Below are 17,696 nucleotides of genomic sequence, written 5' to 3' on the forward strand. Positions count from 1 at the left end.
CAAACAGGCCGAGGATTAAAATGCAGGGAGAATGCATTAAAGCAAGTATTCAGACTGTGCAGTTATCCTTGCTTTGAATGGATTTGTGGCAAGGACACGGGAATCCTTTATTATCTATCACCTGACACTAGACCCTGTTCTCTTTCAGGGATATTTTCTTCCAAGGAAAGAAAAATATTGATCTCAAAGCTTCCAGCTGAATGTATCCCTTCCCTTCATCTCTTCAGAACAATCCACCACAGTGACTCAAACCTCCTCATAATGGCTTTGCTCTCTCATACATCAACGGAGCTGCACCTGTTCCTCTGCAAAGGCAGTATCCCCCTTCAAATGCAGCATTAATGGGGGATGTCAAAACCAACAGCTTTTGATGTTATGCAAGACAATTAAAGTGAATTCATGAAGAGATTTACCATTAATAATTTCACAGCATTAATATATTCATCATAGTGAAATGTTATATTATGGTGATACTTTGTGGAATATGAAATATTAATTCATTGTTGGCGGTTGTAAAACTGCCTGATTGCAAATCATCACATCACAAACACGCTCTAATTATAAATGCGGCTCCAGTAAACCAGCTCAGAGACTTCACTAAAATGGCTGATGTTAGCAGTAAAATGGTTGATGGGTGAGTCAACTTCCTGGTACCCGTTTTGGATCACTCGGCACTGACAGAGCCCGTCAGCCGTTCTGCAGAGGCAGGTGCTTTATGTTCATTTCCCGAACAATTCAATCTGCTGATTAATTGCTCCCCTCTGAGTCAAGCGATGGAAAGCTGGTAGAAGGCCTCCAGAAATTTATCACACCACATCACCATGTAATGAGACTGACGGGCAGTTTAAAGTTCACACTTGGTGTTTTTTTTCCTCCTGGCCTTTTTTCTTTTTTTCCTTTTAGTTTTACAGTTCAAGAAGCATAATATGCCAGTGTGAATTTGTTGCTGTTTTTATCTTTGAAGTGTAGGATAGATGCATTTCCACATCACAAACATGCAAATGCACACTAGTGGAATGCAGAGCTGTTGGAGTCATTTGAATAATGCCTCGGATAACATCTAGAAATACACACCCTCCGAGATTCAAGAAGGAAACCCAAGTGAGGGCAATTTTTATTCATCGGATCTGGAAAATAAATAGCTTCATCTTATAGCAATCACAATGCATATTTAGACAGTAGCACAGATATTATCAACAGGATATTAGCAAAGGTCATATTCAAAACAGTTGGTGTTCAATTTTGAGGGTACGTCTGCAAGGGCTCGTGGAAAAACTGCGTTAGCAAAACTTGACTAAAAAGGGCACAGCAATGGCAAACTATTTTTCTTTTGGCAAACCAGGCAGCACAGCGATAGATTTATATATATATGTATGTATATATATAAATGCATTACATAAACTAGACAATGCTGCATGAACAGTTGTAATTTGTCCCTGGTCACATGTTTATCACAGTGTTCATTTAAAAAGCTGGAGGATCCGAGATGTCACAAAAAGAAAAAAAAAAAAGCTCAGCTCCAAAAGGTTACTGCTGACATGTCATGCATAAATGATAAGGACTGTAACAAATGTCAGCAATAAACACGTCAACTCAATGGCTTGCCTCCTAAATTACAGCCTTATTCATTAGTCGGCTGTGATCATTAGCAAAACCGTAACAAACTTCTGACAATTGTGAGCGCTCAGAAAGATCAGTCTGTGACTGTGAATTTCAGTGAGGATTGTCGTATTAGAAAACGTACACAAATTTACAAAGAACCTCCCTGAAAAAATATTACATGTCGATCCAAAAAGTGAATGTCACTGCTGGCAAACACAGCTTTAAGTATACATCCTGCTCGGTGCTGGGATCAATATGTGACCTGCAAGTCAGTGATCTCAGTGTCAGTGCTCTCGTGTCGTCTGAAGCCGTTGTCCTCGTTCGTCATTGTGCTGTCGTTAGTCTGTGCATCACCAGCCCTCCTTTGTAAACACGCAGTTTCTCAAACTGCTACTGTCAAACCAGCGTCTGAGCCATCTGGCCAGAATAGAAATGACTCCCACAGAGCGATCGGCTGCCTTTTCTCCACCACCTGGTAGTAGGAGAAGTTTCTGGTAAACACTTCACATTACATGGATGGGTGAGGAGAGAGCCTGAGTGGGGTACCAGTGAAGGACAAAGAGAGGAATGTGTTACTGTGGTGCTGCAGAATCGTATTCTTTAAAATGCGTTATAGTCACACCAAAGAGGTTATAAACGTAAACGTGTTGTTGTTGCTGTCACTGACAAAGTTGATTTGGCACTGCTCCAGTTGGGCAATATCCCCAATGTCCAACTCTGACAGTAGCTGAGTTGGATCTGTGTTTGTTGTGAAAACCTTCTGTTTCTCCTGCTGCTGTTCCTCCGCATCCTCCTCTGGCTCCTCTACATCCTCCTTCCCATCTTTGTCGTCCTTCTCCTCATCCTCCTCTTCGTCCTCCTCTGTGATGGAGCAGAGGCGGGTGGCACTCCCGGGGTTGTCAGCAGGCGGTCTGTAGTGGCACTGCCCATTCAGCAGCCTCCTCAGGGGCATCAGGGGCACCGCTTCCTCGCCCAGCAACTGCTGCTGGCAGTGCCGGAAATCACTCTGACGCTTCAGCCGTTTGAACTCGCTGAAGGCGGAGGTGGTGTTCTGGTACAGGCTGTGAGCGATTGCCTGGGCCTTCTCAGACTTGCTTACCAGGACGGCGTGACACCGTAGCACCACCGCCATATTTTTGACCTGATGCCTATAGATCCAAGCCAGGATTTTTGGTCGACACGGGTCAGCGGTGCAGTAGGTGATTCGGTTGAGAGAGTAAAGATGGATGGGTTTCTTTTTCCCAGATTTGTCTGCACTCATTCGGATGCCTTGTGATCCCACTGTTAACCTCATCTTGACACTCTGTTCCCCGTAGTTGCTCCTCGCCCAGATTTTGGCCACAGCCTCCTGGGTGCAGCCGTCTCCCTTTGCCGTGATGGTGACCACACTTCCCAAATAGCGCACATTGTAAACAGGCTCCTCTTTGTTCAGTTCCACCTTTTGCCGTTTGGTATGAAAGATGCTGCCCACCCAGTCGAAGGGGCAATCAGGTAGCAAGTCAGGACAAGAGCGCAGAAGAGAGGAGAGGATGGAGTGGTAGGTCAGCCCGGTCCCCAGGCTCTTGGGCTTACTCTTGGCCTCGTCCTCCACCAGAACAAACTTATTCCTTCTCCAGGGCAGCATGGTGCGGGAGGAGTTGTAGCGAGCAAGCCCCTCTGCCGCTGCGTTTCTTCTCGTCAGCTCAGGCAAGAAGTGTATGAAAGTCAATGTGTGCGAGGGAGAGAGAGGAAAAGCAGAGAGGAGCTGCTTTGCGAAGCACAGAGGAGAGACTGAGAGCTGCGAGCCTCAGCCAGCCTGTTCACCCGTTCGCTCCTCCTTCCTCTCCTCCTCCTCCTCCTCCTCCTCCTCTTTCTCGTCCGTATTCTGCATCATCCAGCGCTGATCAGTGCTGGAGCCTTAGCCCAGCGCTCAGGCACCCTCAACCCCCTCCCTGCTTTATTGTTTTGCTTCCAAATGGCTCCCTACCAAAGCATAACTTATTCTTCCAGCCCTGCACTGAGGTGTATTCACTGTGTCACTGTAACACACACAGCGCATCACCAAGTCACTCTGTCTCAAAGGCCTAAGGTGACTACAATTTAATTAAAGTGTAAAAGTCACTTGTGTAGTGTAGTAATCAAGACATAATACAGGCTGATCTCCAATCAATCAAACTATCTTTTATCAGAGGATTACAACTCACTTTGTAGTGTTCTTTAATGCTGTGAATGATTTGTTCACATCAGTGGTTTTGAGGTGTGGCTACTTGAGAAATGCAAAAAGGCAGACTTTCCATCAACTGCAAAATATGAATGTGGAAAAATATATCAGATATAACAGTCAAGTTAATTAGAGCAGGAATTAAAACTTCCATTTGGTGGTGCTACGAAATAAAGAATATAGTATACACCACGGGATGAAACCTGCAGACTATATTTAGGACTGAAATGTCGTTTAGGCCATACCTGCTCATACTGGTTTGCAGTATAACAAACATATTCCCCATCCTGTTCCCTAGCAATCTATTTCTATAAGGGTCATCAAGAAAAAAAATATATGTCATTTTAAATGGAAAAAAACAATCATGTACATATGCATATAAGCCAATAGGGCACACTTGTGGACCTTGGCTGGTATATGTGTTTGTGGAGGTATCTGATTGGTTAGCCTGATGCCACAGGGCCAAGCCCACCTTACAGGTGCCCTATTGGCTTACATGTATATGTGCATGTACATGATTAGCTGTTTCCATTAAAAATGACAAATTAAATTGTCCTTTGCAGCATTTCTTGATTGCCCTGATGAAGACTACAAGCTCAAACATGTCTAGCAAAATTGTTCTATTTACTGCTTTCTACTGTTTCTTTTCCTCCTCCATGCACCTTTGTAGCAGGTGATGTCGCGCCACAAATATAACTGATAGAGGAGATGGACTCTCACAAGATTCATGAGATCATATGTGAATCTAAAGTGCCAGGTGTCAAGCTATGTGCTTGTGGCCAAAACTCAATGTTGCACCCTACGAGGATAGCATATTTGGTGTGACGACTCTCTATGGTGACAACAGCAAGAAGCGACTGATGCGGTGTTAGACTGTTGGGTCATCCAGTCACTTGTCACTTATTCATTGCCATTCCTTCTCAAAAAAAGAGATAACATGGATGAAATCTGGGATGGTTCTGTGTGACACACCATTGTGTGCCAGGTTACCTATTGAATGAACTGCCTTCAGTTTTGCTGTAGACGTTCAAGGTCCTCAGAGGATGAATACTTTGATGATCCAATTTTATATTAACGACACAAACAGGTGAAGGTTCTTCTTGAAATATCTCAATATGTCAACCTCAGCTATACTGTACTGTACCAATGAAATACACTATCAACATTTTATCTTTTTCTATTGATTTAAAAAAAAAAATCAGTTTACCCATCACCATACTCCTTTAAAATGTACATACTTCAGTAGATAAACATAAAACCTTGGTCGCAAGTCTGTGTAAGAAAAAAACGCAATTTTATCAATGTTACCGCTGTGTGTTCTAACATGTAGCTGGGTTAACTTTTTCAACATATGTTGCAATGAATCAAAATAAATGTCACACAGTATGTGTCTGCCACCGAGCTGTGCCAGACTGGACTGAACTGTCGTGTGGATGGTAGATGATGTTCTCTGCTGAGAGAATAGTTACTGTGGCAACACTGGAAAATAAATGTCTCCTTCTTCCCCTGCATGCTGTGAATAGAAAAATAAATTGAGCTGCCTTAGAGGCACTATCTCACATACAGACGCCTGCTATTATTGTTATTAGAGAAAAATGTGCAGAAATATTTAGAATTTCTTTTCAGCTCTATTTAAAATCCCAGTTATTTTCAAGGGCTTGGGATGCTCACTGAAAATAACACCTTTGCAAGCCACATACATATTCAGAGGGCATGTGGCCAAACTTTAGGCTTTTCGGAAATGCTAAAACTAAGTTAATGCTTTCTGAATAGTCTGTGGCATCGCCATAAGGGACACCCTGCTGTGGAGAAACAATTAAGCAATGTTTGTTCTTAGTCTAGTTGAGTGTTTAGTCAATAAAGATTGGGGCCGTGATCCGATCCACCAAACGCCATGAGATTGAGAGGCCTTCTACAAACAGCATCGGCCCCATAAATCACCTCTTTGATGTGAGATAGCTCATCGCTAACCACAGAAGATTAACGCAGACCCTGATATGCTAAATTGAAAAAAATCCATCATGGTTTGGCCTTTACAGAAGAGGATGAGTGTATTCAGTATTGACATATCTGAGTTATCATCGTGTATGAGAGGCTGTTTATTTAAATTAGGGTGTTATATTCAGTCTTTTTAGCTGCTAAACCTTGTTTACTCTAACAGCTTTTAAGTGGTGTTGTGCAGCAGCTTTTGTAAGGAATGCTGTAGTCGTGGTTAAAAGAAAAAAAAAGGGCCTTTTATAAATTTGCTCTCTCATACGGAGAGCGTGGTCCATTTTAATAATTCCATCTGCGTTCAGGGTGAATATTACGTGTTTTTCTTTCTAAAGAAGCTGCTTTAGAAGTGTAAATCCATCTTCCATGCACGTATTTAACAGGTCAGTCCCACCGAGGTTAGCAACCTCTTTTTCAAGAGAGAATCTGGATAAAACTTTACTTAAAGGGGAACTACTGTTTTTTACAACCTGGACCTTATTTCTGGCATAAAATACGATCGTTTACTCACCCATATAACATTTGTGTAATTTGTAGTCCTTCGGGAGATATTTAGATCTGCGTATATTCATGTAGTAGGAGTGACTGGGGCACCGAAACGCAGCCTCTAAATAACGCATTATCTGCCGCGAAACTCGTCCATTTCACCAATATTTTATTATCGGACGCTAGTGCTGTTCCCTGTTGAGTCTGGAGTTACCTGTTATCATCATCCGGGGTCTGTAGGTCAATATACAGGTGATGTATGATGTCTTCTGACCTGGATGATGTAATCTCTGAGCGGTGTGGGCACCTGCGACGGTCGACTTGTTTACCTGTAATTTGCTACTGCTAGTATTTTGCAACATGGCTGAATATTTTTTGTGGACGAACCATAGCAGTAGCAAATTACAGGTAAACAAGCCGACCGCGCCACTCAGGGGAATCTCTCACTCAACGGGGAATAGCACTAGCGTACGATAACAAAATATTGGTGAAATGAACGAATTTCGCAGCAGATAATGCGTTATTTAGAGGCTGCGTTTCGGTGCCCCAGTCACTCCCTCTATATGGATATATGCAGATCTAAATATTTCCCGACTGCCTACAAATTACACAAAAGTTATATGGGTGAGTAAACGATCGTATTTTATGCCAGAAATAAGGTCCAGGTTGTAAAAAACAGTAGTTCCCCTTTAAATCCATGCGATAACATATTTAAAAAGTGAAAAGAATAAAGGTACACTGTGCCAAAAAGAAAGCCCATTAAGTTTACAATTGTATTGAATTTAAGTGCGTAAGTGTAAAATACCAGCAACACAGAAAGTATAAAACATGTTTAATCTTCTAGAAGTTAGTAGTTAGTTGTCTCCTAAATTCGGCTTACAGACAGAAGGGGACCCAAATGCAGACACAAACCTACAGTCTATTGCTGAGAAATTGTGCAGATTTTCTTTTAAGCTGAGTTGTCTGAGGCTGAAGGCATGGATAGGCAGTTAGATGGTTGGGAACCAGATTGGCAAACAAAGGAACTGAACACAGCAAACAGTCAGTATGCAGACAGACAATTAGAACAAGACAACTAGCTCTTCACACATCTGCTGTGACTTGACATGACATAATCTAGCAAAGACTGTTGGAGCGACCAGGTTTTAAATATTGTAGGGATTAATGAGATAACAGACATCAGGTGTGTCAGCCACAGGTGGAGCAGGAGAGACAGCCACGCCCAAAGACACGCTACGAGAGAGAAAGCTGAAGAATGGTATGAAGAAGGGAAGAAAGTTATGTAGATTTCTGGCTTGTGTTCAGTAACATTCTTAACTGACCATGTTAGCATGCTAACATTAGATAAAAGTAAATACAAATAAAGCCGAAAAGGTCACCATAGTTACGCCAAATCTTATTGATTAGTCCATCCAACTTGATTTGACCACAAACATCAACCAAATGATTGCTGCCTACACATGGACCTTGCCAGCTCGTTGTTATTGAGGATGTGAACACAAAACTCTTTCAAGTGAAGATGTCAGCTGGAAGTCGTGGGAACACTGCTGCTAGGCAACAGTTAGCATGCTAATGGTAAAGTAAGAAAGAATGAGTTATTTTACATTTCCTTTAAAATAATACATTATAAAGAAAACTCTATCCAACTAAATTACAATATATTAACTTACCATCCACCACTGCCATGGCTAAAAACTTGTGATTTGGACATTAACAAAAACGTTTGATTGCGAGTACCACAAGAGGCCCAGTTTTATTACTAAAACACTGAAATACATGAAGCTCATGGGATCAGTAAAACGTCACGTAAATAAAAACTGTTTATTCACAGCTGAATTGCCAACTTGGAAACTCCTGCTTCGTCCTCATTTCCTGTAACTCTGTTCATTTCCTCCCCTTTAAAACGCACATCAGTTATCGGCTCACACAAGCAACCCAGAAATGTTTTATAGCAAACCAATTACTTTTATCCAAGTGATATCTCTCACCTCCCAAACTCTGCTTCCTTATCTTTAGTTTCATCTCGTTGCGCACAAAGACATCCTTTTATCCAGGACAGGGTATATGCCACGCATTTCTGTCCAGCAAGGCAGCCTAATTGAAGTGGGCTCTCTTCATCACGCTACACTTTCCCCGTGCAGTGAAATCAATGAGAGGAGCCTGGCAGAGAGGGGCCCAGCTCCCAGATGACTGATTTATGGTTATACAGGCGCAGGGTAAAGAACGAGCGAGAGGGAATGATGATGGAAAGGGCCACTGTGCTCTTCATATATCATCAGACTACTGCCACCTAATAACACGATCAAAAATAAGACTCAAAAAATGAAGAGGGGGCGGCTACTGAACACTTTATGGAGGTCTTTTTTTTGTTTACAAAAAGTGCTGTTTAAGTCTCGAGGGATAAAAATCTATTTCATCTCATTCCCATCCTATAGATTCCATAAGCTTGGCTGAATGCATAATGCAGTTTAATGGAGATTGCAAGGCATTATATGCACAAGAGTCATTCCATCCCTTAATCAAAAGAACGGAACAGTCACAGGAGACCTGCGGGTCAGCTCCCCCTCATTTACTCCTGTACAGTACCATAATGAAAAAGCTGTACTGCAGTCAGTGATTTATTGTTTGTATGTACAACAAGGTCAAAGGAAAAACTGCCAATTAGCCAAAAGATCAAGCTTAATCTGAAGGGCAAACTTGTGCACGTTCATTACAGTTAGTTGAGGTTGTTGCTCTAGTTTCTCAGTGATCAAGGAAGGATAATTATTTCTCATTAATAGGTAGATGATAGGACTGATATGACCCACGTATAATGTAAATATTAAGATGACATACTGGTTTGCTTATAGTATGACAGTCACCTTTGAAGACCACAGATTACCATGGGGCATACTCATCTGAGATATAGTTCATCTTTGAGTGGTTTATGTAATCCAGGGAATTCCTGGACACATTTACCTATTGTTTATTATGGCATTATCGTTCACCACATCAAAAACTGGCTGCAGACAAGTATATACTTCTCAGGCTGAATACGGAGGCAACGTGGAGTGCCAGAAACTGCAGTTCCCCCAATGGCCACTTGAGGATGGCTCCAAAAGTGAGCCAATCCCCATAGACCTCCAGGTAATGTCCAACATGTTTTCAGCCTGGCATAAAACATTTTAAAAAAGTGTTTGGTCCACAACTCATTTTACCATCCTTGACTCACTCATTCATTCATTTTCTGTAACTGCTTGTCCTCTGGAGGGTCGCGGGGGGCTGGAGCCTATCCCAGCTGTGATTGGGCAAGAGGCGGGGTGCAGATCACCAGTCTATTGCAGGGCTAACACAGAGACAGACAACACACTCACACAATTTAGAATCACAATTAACCTAACGAGTCTTCGGACGGTGGGAGGAAGCCGGAGCAACTGCATATGTAAACTCCACACAGAAAGGCCCCAGTTGGCCAAGGGATTCAAACCCAGAACCTTCTTGCTGTGAGGCATCAATGCTAACCACGACACCACTGTGCCGTCCCTGAACCTACTTATTTAAGTTATATTAAGGTCTAAAGTTATGCATAATTATTGGCTGTTTTGAGTGATAGGTCGGTCACATGTTACTAGCTGTCTGCATAGGCATCAACCTGCACACCTCTTTGTCCATTCATTTAATCATCTAGGAGTAAGACATTGCCAAGATGGCAATGGTCTGTCATCATACTGGACTTTAAAATAGCCATTTGGGACTCCTGGATATGTCACAGAAGGTTAATTCATCTTTATACACTGTAAAATGTCGTACCACACAGTCTAGTTCTTATATAGTTTTATTTGTTAGTAACTGTGATGCCTACTTAGCTAATAACCGACCAACTTGCCTGCTAAAAAAAAAACAAAAAAACAATAGAATTACTGCATAGGAACAATTATAGACAGGGCTGGAGACAAGGCTAGAGAGAAAAATGCTTTAGTGAGAAGTGAGAGTTCTTTTGATGATTTCTACTCTTTCCAAAAACATGATACAGAATGTTTAAGTTCATAAAAGCTTAAATAAAGACTTGAAATTGAGGCTGGGTCTTAAATATTCTTTGATTAAACATTAGTACAGCTTGTGCTTCTTCAACCAAAAGCTGTTAATATTTCAACATTTCAAAGGTTAAATGTTCTTTGGATGTATGCACGTGCGTGTCTGCTGCGTGTCTTCTAATGTGTAATTCTTTGCAATCTGTTTTCATCTTCTAATGTGCAGGCAAAGTGCCAGGTTTATCTGAGGCAGTCCCAGTAAATTCAAAATGTCATCCTTTCAGCAGTACAGCATCAAGAGGGCCCATACACAGTGTTCTTCTCACCTCTCATAAAGCTGCACCCTCCTTCTGCTGTGGATATTTGCGTCTTTCTGAAATCCATGTGAGCGTGCATCAGGCTGGCATTTAAACGGAAGTCATTATGTGACGAAGAAAGTGAGAAAGTGGGGGCTTCACGTGGGCAGAGAGGGGCACAGCGTCTGCAAGGTAGACTGTGTCCACATAACAAGGTGACTAATGCTGAATAAAAGCCCCAAGGACACTGCTGTTCTTTTGTTCAGGTTGAAAACAAGCTTGCACCTTTTCTCGACAGAAGCAAGCTGCATATTGTTGAAGGCCAATCATTCACATGTCAGCCTGATTATGTCAGACCGATTCAGCCAGAGGAGTTTTTTGTGTGTGTTCTTTTACTCTATAATTTATAAAAGGTTTTGAAACAGTACTTCAGAGAAGAGGCCATGCATTGGAATTCAGAGACCCTCCAAAGCAGTAAATGCTGTTGAATGCAATATACAATAACAAAAAACTGAGAGTGGAGGATTAAAAGCTGCTTACCTGCTGCTTCCTTTTAGTGAATACTGACATATAGAGACTTAATTGTATTGATCGCTTCTTTTTAGTGACAATGTGTTGTCAACCAAATGCTTTCATATGCAAATATTTCATTTGTTCAAAGTGTGTTAAAATTGACATGTCAAAAAAAACAAAAAAAAACAGATGCAGTACAGGCAAATAGATATTACCATCTGTGGTAGATGAAACATTCATGTTATTCTGCTACTGCACATTAATTAGGTCACAGTTACACAGTAGACATACTAATATCTCATTCACCCAAGACCAACACTTGAAACTGTTGAAACTTGGCAAATGTTTCATGTTGTCAAGTCAATGCACCAAGCAGACACCTTTGGTTCAGGATTACAGTAGGCCGGTTAGCTCAGTTGGTTAGAGCGTGGTGCTAATAACGCCAAGGTCGCGGGTTCGATCCCCGTACGGGCCAAAAAGCTTTTAAACAGTTGCTTTGAAGGTGTATTGCAGTGATTCCCAATCTGGGGTACGCAGGGGTAAAAGAGTTGATTCTGAACTCAGCCTGATTACATTTCGAAACTGAAAAAATGGATAACAGGTTGTTTTCTCATTTTCTGATTCTCCACCTAAATGAAAAATCAAAAGACTGTTTTTCATGTGAGTCAATTATGTTAATAGCTAGATTGTAGGACAACCGGCTTTGAAGCTATGTATCAGTTTGCTGCTAATGTAGCTAGCGCTAGATCAGGGATGGGCAACTTAAATGATGGAGGGGGCCAGAATTTTTCATCGACACTACCAGAGGGACCGCACACTTAACCAGATATGATAAAACTGCCATTTTAAATGTTTGTTTGCGTGTATGTATGTATGTGTGTGTATATATATATATATATATATATGTGTGTGTGTGTGTGTGTGTGTGTGTGTGTGTGTGTTTATTGAAGCAAACAAAATAACCACTTATTGTTATTTATTTTTTTTTGTTTTTCAGTGCAAAGGGCTCATGAAAATAAAACATACAAATCACCATCCATTTCAAGGATGTCAGAAAGCTGCAGAACAGCAGACAAACATTAATTGCAAGAACTAATTTGTGCATTTTTACACTGAGAAAGAGTTCAACATTTTCCCTGTATACCCACTCTACCTCACCACTACCAGCAGTGGACACTGGTAAAAAGTCGCTGTTGTTTGCGTACTTTTGATTTAAGGTCCGCTATGATAGCAGCCCTTGCAGCTTCAGAATACTTCTCATATTTAGCTTTGTGCAACGTGTTTTAGCGGCAACTTAAATTGAAATCTTTCATGGCAGATAACGTCTCTAAGCAGACTAAGCACATAGGTTTGCCTTTACATTCTGTGAACAGATAATCTTCTTCCCATTTCACCTGAAACACACACACGATTTTCTCGATCAAATTTTCTCTCTCTTCCGCTCTTAGCCATGGCTCAACGTCTCTTCTTCACTGGTGGAGAAGACCCGGTGGAAGCGTGTACGAGGCGGTGTCTGCATTAGAGGCCAACTGTGCCATTACAACTGATTCAGTGCCGCAGAGGATACATTTTTATAATTATCAAAAAGTAATCTAAAGGCCACTTCGAGTGAGGTCGCAGACCGTGTGCGGCCCTCGGGCAGCCAGTTGCCCATCCCTGAGCTAGGTCACCTAAATAAGAAAAACGCCAATTCCTTGTGATTGGTGGGCAGGTGCAAATCTCCTAATGATATAGCTATACTCACTACAGTGATTTTCCCCTCAGAAACAAGCAAATCTTGTTCTTGATTGGGTCTTTATATTATGTTGACAACAATTCTGATAGATTTCAGAACTGCTGTTGCTCACTGAAAATGCCGGTAAATAAATCTATTTTGTGAGAAATAATTCACTTTAAGAGATTTTATTTGTATTCATTCATTCATTCATCTTCTATACCCGGTTATTCCTGTTAAGGGTCGCGGGGGTCTGCTGGAGCCTATCCCAGCTGTCATCGGGCGAGAGGCAGGGGTACACCCTGGACAGGTCGCCAGTCCATCGCAGGGCTAACACAGAGAGACAGACAACCATTCACACTCACACGCACCTACGGCCAATTTAGAATCACCAATTAACCTAATGAGCATGTCTTTGGATGGTGGGAGGAAGCCGGAGTACCCGGAGAGAACCCACGCAGACACAGAGAGAACATGCAAACTCCACACAGAAAGGCCAGCTGGCCCATGGATTCAAACCGGTGACCTTCTTGCTGTGAGGCATCAGTGCTAACCACCTCGCCACTCTGCCGCCCTATTTGTATGTTATGCATGCTAAATGTGGGTGGTGGGGGTGACGGCAGGCTCACAGACATTTCTTTTTCTAGCTCTACAAGTGCGTGAGAGTAGGGGGTACATGGCTGGAGGTCAAATGTCTAAAGGGGTATGGGCTGTGAAAAGTTTGGGAAACACTGGGATACAGCGAGGGGTCACGTAGGGACAATCAATAAATTACAGAATACATTTCACAAAATCATGTTATATTCAATATCTTAATTTCTACATAAACATGTTAGTGAGAATTATGAATGAAACATATACATGTACCTCATGCAGCACACTATTTTGATATGTAATACCTAAGTAATTTATATTAACTTAATATGTAGAAAGAAGAATTTTTTATTTATTTTTTTATAGTTTAGTGTCCATGTCATGTGATCCACCTGACTACAAGCTTATCCCAAATTGTACTACCACACTGGACAAAAATGACACACCTCTAAATATAGGCTTCAATGTCTGTTACTGTTTTATATTAATATGTTAAGGGAAAAATCATAATTTTTACCACTTTTTCATTCAGTAATTTTCTCAATAGCTTCCACATCATGTGACCCACTTAATCCAAATTTATGGACAAATAGGACACACACCCTCATGCTGCTCATTAACAGAACTCCCAACTGTTGTGGAACTGGTTTTAAAAATGTGAACCCTTATTGTTAGTGTGCGACAACCTTTCTTAAATAATATCAAACCTTTAGCCACTGACAAATTCTACAATAAAATGTATTAACATTAACTTGTCATTGTAAAAACTGCTATAATGTGTTGCAGTTGTATTTTGTTGTTTATAAATAGAGATACATAGACACACAAAATAATTTTTTTTTTTTAATGGTTTTTAGGTTTGTGTTGGGGCGGGGGGGTAGTGGGGCTGTTGGGGCGGGGCAGGGGGCGGGGCAGGGGGGCGGTGTAGTGGGGCTGTTAGGGGCGGGGCATAGGTGGGGCGGGGCATAGGTGGGGCGGGGGGGCTGTTGGGGGTGTGGGTGGCGGGGGCGTGGGGCGGTGTCGTGGGGCGTGTTGGGGCGGGGCAGGGGGCGGTGTAGTGGGGCTGTTAGGGGCGGGGGGGCTGTTGGGGGGTGTGAGTGGCGGGGGCGTGGGGAGGTTCTAGAGGGGTAGGAGCGTTCTGGGGGGAGTAGGGGAGTAGAGTAATGGAAGGATGGTGAAGAGAAGAGGGGCGAGGGTGCGGGTGACAGGAATGGTGGAATAATGGGGGGGTCACGGTGGATGGGTCATGGAGGGAGGGTGGAGAGCTAAGGTGAACGGGTCATCGAGGGAGAGGGTGAAGAGCTGAGGTGGATGGGTGATGGAGGGAGGGTGGAGAGCTAAGGTGAACGGGTCATCGAGGGAAAGGGTGAAGAGCTGAGGTGGATGGGTGATGGAGGGAGGGTGGAGAGCTGAGGTGGATGGGTCATGGAGGGAGGGTGGTAAAAAAGAGGAGTGAGGGTGGTGGAGATCTGGTAGCAGAGGTAATATGGAGAGGATGAAGAGGTTAGGATGGCTGAGATGGAGGAAGGGTGAAAGAAGGTGGTTTTGGCCAGCCTGAACAACTAGCATCTACCACTCTCACATTCTTTCACTCTTCTTTCTCCCTCCAGAGAGCTAAGGTGGATGGGTCATGGAGGGAGGGTGAAGAGCTGAGGTGGATGGGGTGAAGAGCTGAGGTGGATGGGTCATAGAGGGAGGGTGGAAAAAATGTGGAGTAAGGGTGGTAGAGATCTGGTAGCAGAGGTAATGTGCAGAGGATGGGGAGGATGGAGAGGTTAGGATGGCTGAGATGGAGGAAGGGTGAAAGAAGGTGGTTTTGGCCAACCTAACTAGGATCTGCCACTCTCACATTCTTTCACTCCTATTTCCGCACAGCCAGCTCCAGAAACCCTTCTTCTTCTTCTTGTCTTTCTTCTTTGACTTTGTGGAGTCTTTCTTCTCTGTCTCCATTTCTTCCGTTACCTCAAGCTCTTTAGTCCTCTCTTCCAGAGTAGCATTTCTCTTCTCCATTTCTTTCTTAACCTCTTCCACTTCTGTGATCTTCTCCTTCATTTCCATGTATTTTTCTTCCATTTCTCTCTTCTTCTCCCTCAGTTCTTTATTTTTCTCCATTGTTTCTGTCTTGTTCTCCCTCAGTTCTTTATTTCTCAACAGTAATTCATTATTCCTCTTCCTCAGGTCTTGAATTTTCTCCTCAATTTCTTGAATCCTCTCCTCCAATTTTTTCTTGCCTTGCTCTAAATCTCCATTCTTCTTCTTCCATTCTTCGTTCTTCTCTTGAATTTCCTTCATATTCTCCTCCAGATGTGTGTTTTTCTCCACCAGGTCTTTTTTCTCCTGTTCCAAATCATTGTTTTTCTCTTTCAGGGTTTTACCTGTCTCCTGCATGTCATTCTTACTCTTCTCCAGTTGTTTAATTTTCTCCTCCATTTCTCTCTTCTGCTCCTCCAGTGTTTTATTCTTCTCCTCCATTTCTCTCTTCTGCTCCTCCAGTTCTTTATTTTTCTCTGTCAGCTCTATCTTCCCTCTAATTAAGTCTTTAAACTTATTTTTCAGTTCTTCACTTTTCTCCACCATTGCTTTACTCTTCGTCTCCAGATCGTTCTTCTCCTGCTCCAGCTCTGCATTCTTCTCTGTCAGTGTTTTACTTCTTTTCTCCATTTCTTTCATGGTCTCCTCCAGATGTTTACCGTTTTGTCCTAGTAGTATGTTTTCTTGCTCCACATCTTCACAATGGGTTTTCAGATCTTTAGTTTTCTTCACCATTTCTCTCTTAGTCTGCTCCAGATGTTTGTTTTTCTTCTGCAGTTCTGTCATCTGTTTTTCCATTTCAGTGTTCTTCTCACTCAGTTTTTGTCTGCTTTTTGACATTTCTTTCTTGGTCTCCTCCAGCTGTTTAATCTTCTCCTCCATTTCTTTATTCTTGTCTTCTAGCTCTTTCTTTTCCATCATTTGTTTGTTTCTCTCCTCTAGTTCTTCCTGTTCTTTATCCTTCTTGTCTGCTTCCTTGTAAAACAGTTCTCTCTTTTCCTGCATCCATTTTTTCTTCTGCTCTTTCAGTTTTGTCTTCTGTTCTTCCAGCTGGTTCTTCAGGTCCTCCAGAGCCTTCTTCTCTTCCTCCATATTTTTTCTCTCAGCCAGCAGCTCCCTGTTGTCACTGAGGCTTGCAGAGAAATTCTCCTTCTCCTTCTGGAGCTGAAGGATTTCTTGGTCTCTCTGGCTGAGTTCTTGGTCTCTCTGGCTGAGTTCCTTTTTCAGGTCATTGACCTCTAGCTGGAGCTTGTTGTGGCTCTGTGAAGGTGTCTCGTCCTTCAGCTCTTTGGCTGTGGTGTTTTTCTGCTTCTGCATCAGTGCCTTCAGCCTGTCATTCTCACGCTTGATGAAGTTGTAGTCTTTGTGGAGCTTGTCCTTTTCAGAGGAAAGCCAATTATTCTGCTTGCGCACTGATTTTAGCTGACGTCGCAGATCGCGGACTTCCTCAGCGCAGAAGTCGAGGTCCGTTTCGTCCCCGGTGAAGGCAAAGAATTTCGGGGCGGCATTATTCTGAGGAGTCATTGCAGACTCCTGTCTGTAGGTTGGGTAGTTTCTTCGGGCCATTGATCTGGGTAACAAGGTCAATGTAGAATCAAACGTACGCTGGATTTTTGTAGTCTTTTGTAGAATGTGTCAAGGTTTGTTGTGAACTGTATCAAAGTCTCTTGAAGGTAGATAAGTCTCGTTGTGAACTGTATCAAAGTCTCTCGAAGGTAGATATGTCTCACCAATCGATAGCCGATAATGTGACTGTTAACATGCGGATGGTCCTTTAAAGAAAATGACATCATCATGTGACCACACTTTGCCTTTGATGTCATGTCTTTGATCTTGCCCTACAGTCACATGACCACATTTGTTTGCTCTTGAAGATGTTGCCTAGCAGCAGCATCATGTGACCACATTTGTTTACTCTTGAAGGTGTTGCCCAGCAACAGGGGTTCCATGGGCAGTCCACCTTTGCTCTGCACCACAGAGTGTTCTTAAACATGGACGCCATGATTGTTCTCCAGAAGTGGAGTGGCTGACTGTACTATAGGTCAGTGGTTTTCAAAGTGGGGGCTGCCAGGGGGCGCTGGGGGGGGGGCTCACACAATTGGAGGGAAGATAAGAAAAAAATTGCAAATCTGTGTAGACCTGGCGGTTTGCGCCGTTTATCAAGCTGCTTTGTCCCTCAAGCTAGCGTGTAGCTAGTGCAAAATGGACAGGTTTTTGACAAGAAAGAGACCGAAGGAACAGACCAACAGCCCTGCTGT

The 17,696-nt window shown here is 42.7% G+C and overlaps 2 protein-coding genes across 2 annotated transcripts; both read right to left on the bottom strand.

Moving 5' to 3' along the window:
- Window positions 1-2,218: 2,218 nt before the first annotated feature.
- fam43b (family with sequence similarity 43 member B) lies at window positions 2,219-3,337 on the bottom strand (the record flags this gene model as incomplete). The annotated part of the gene is made up of 1 exon (XM_084554010.1): window positions 2,219-3,337. Exon 1 carries the CDS (start codon window positions 3,224-3,226, stop codon window positions 2,219-2,221), a length of 1,008 nt encoding a protein of 335 aa, XP_084410136.1. The 5' UTR covers window positions 3,227-3,337.
- An 11,915-nt stretch (window positions 3,338-15,252) lies between these two features.
- On the bottom strand, window positions 15,253-17,073 carry LOC311493821 (uncharacterized protein; the record flags this gene model as incomplete). Its single annotated transcript, XM_084552605.1, has 1 exon — window positions 15,253-17,073. Exon 1 carries the CDS (start codon window positions 17,002-17,004, stop codon window positions 15,253-15,255), a length of 1,752 nt encoding a protein of 583 aa, XP_084408731.1. The 5' UTR covers window positions 17,005-17,073.
- Window positions 17,074-17,696: the final 623 nt, after the last annotated feature.

The sequence above is a fragment of the Chelon labrosus genome, assembly GCF_963514085.1.
Source record: "Chelon labrosus genome assembly, chromosome: 10".
In the NCBI taxonomy this organism is placed as follows: Eukaryota; Metazoa; Chordata; class Actinopteri; order Mugiliformes; family Mugilidae; genus Chelon; species Chelon labrosus.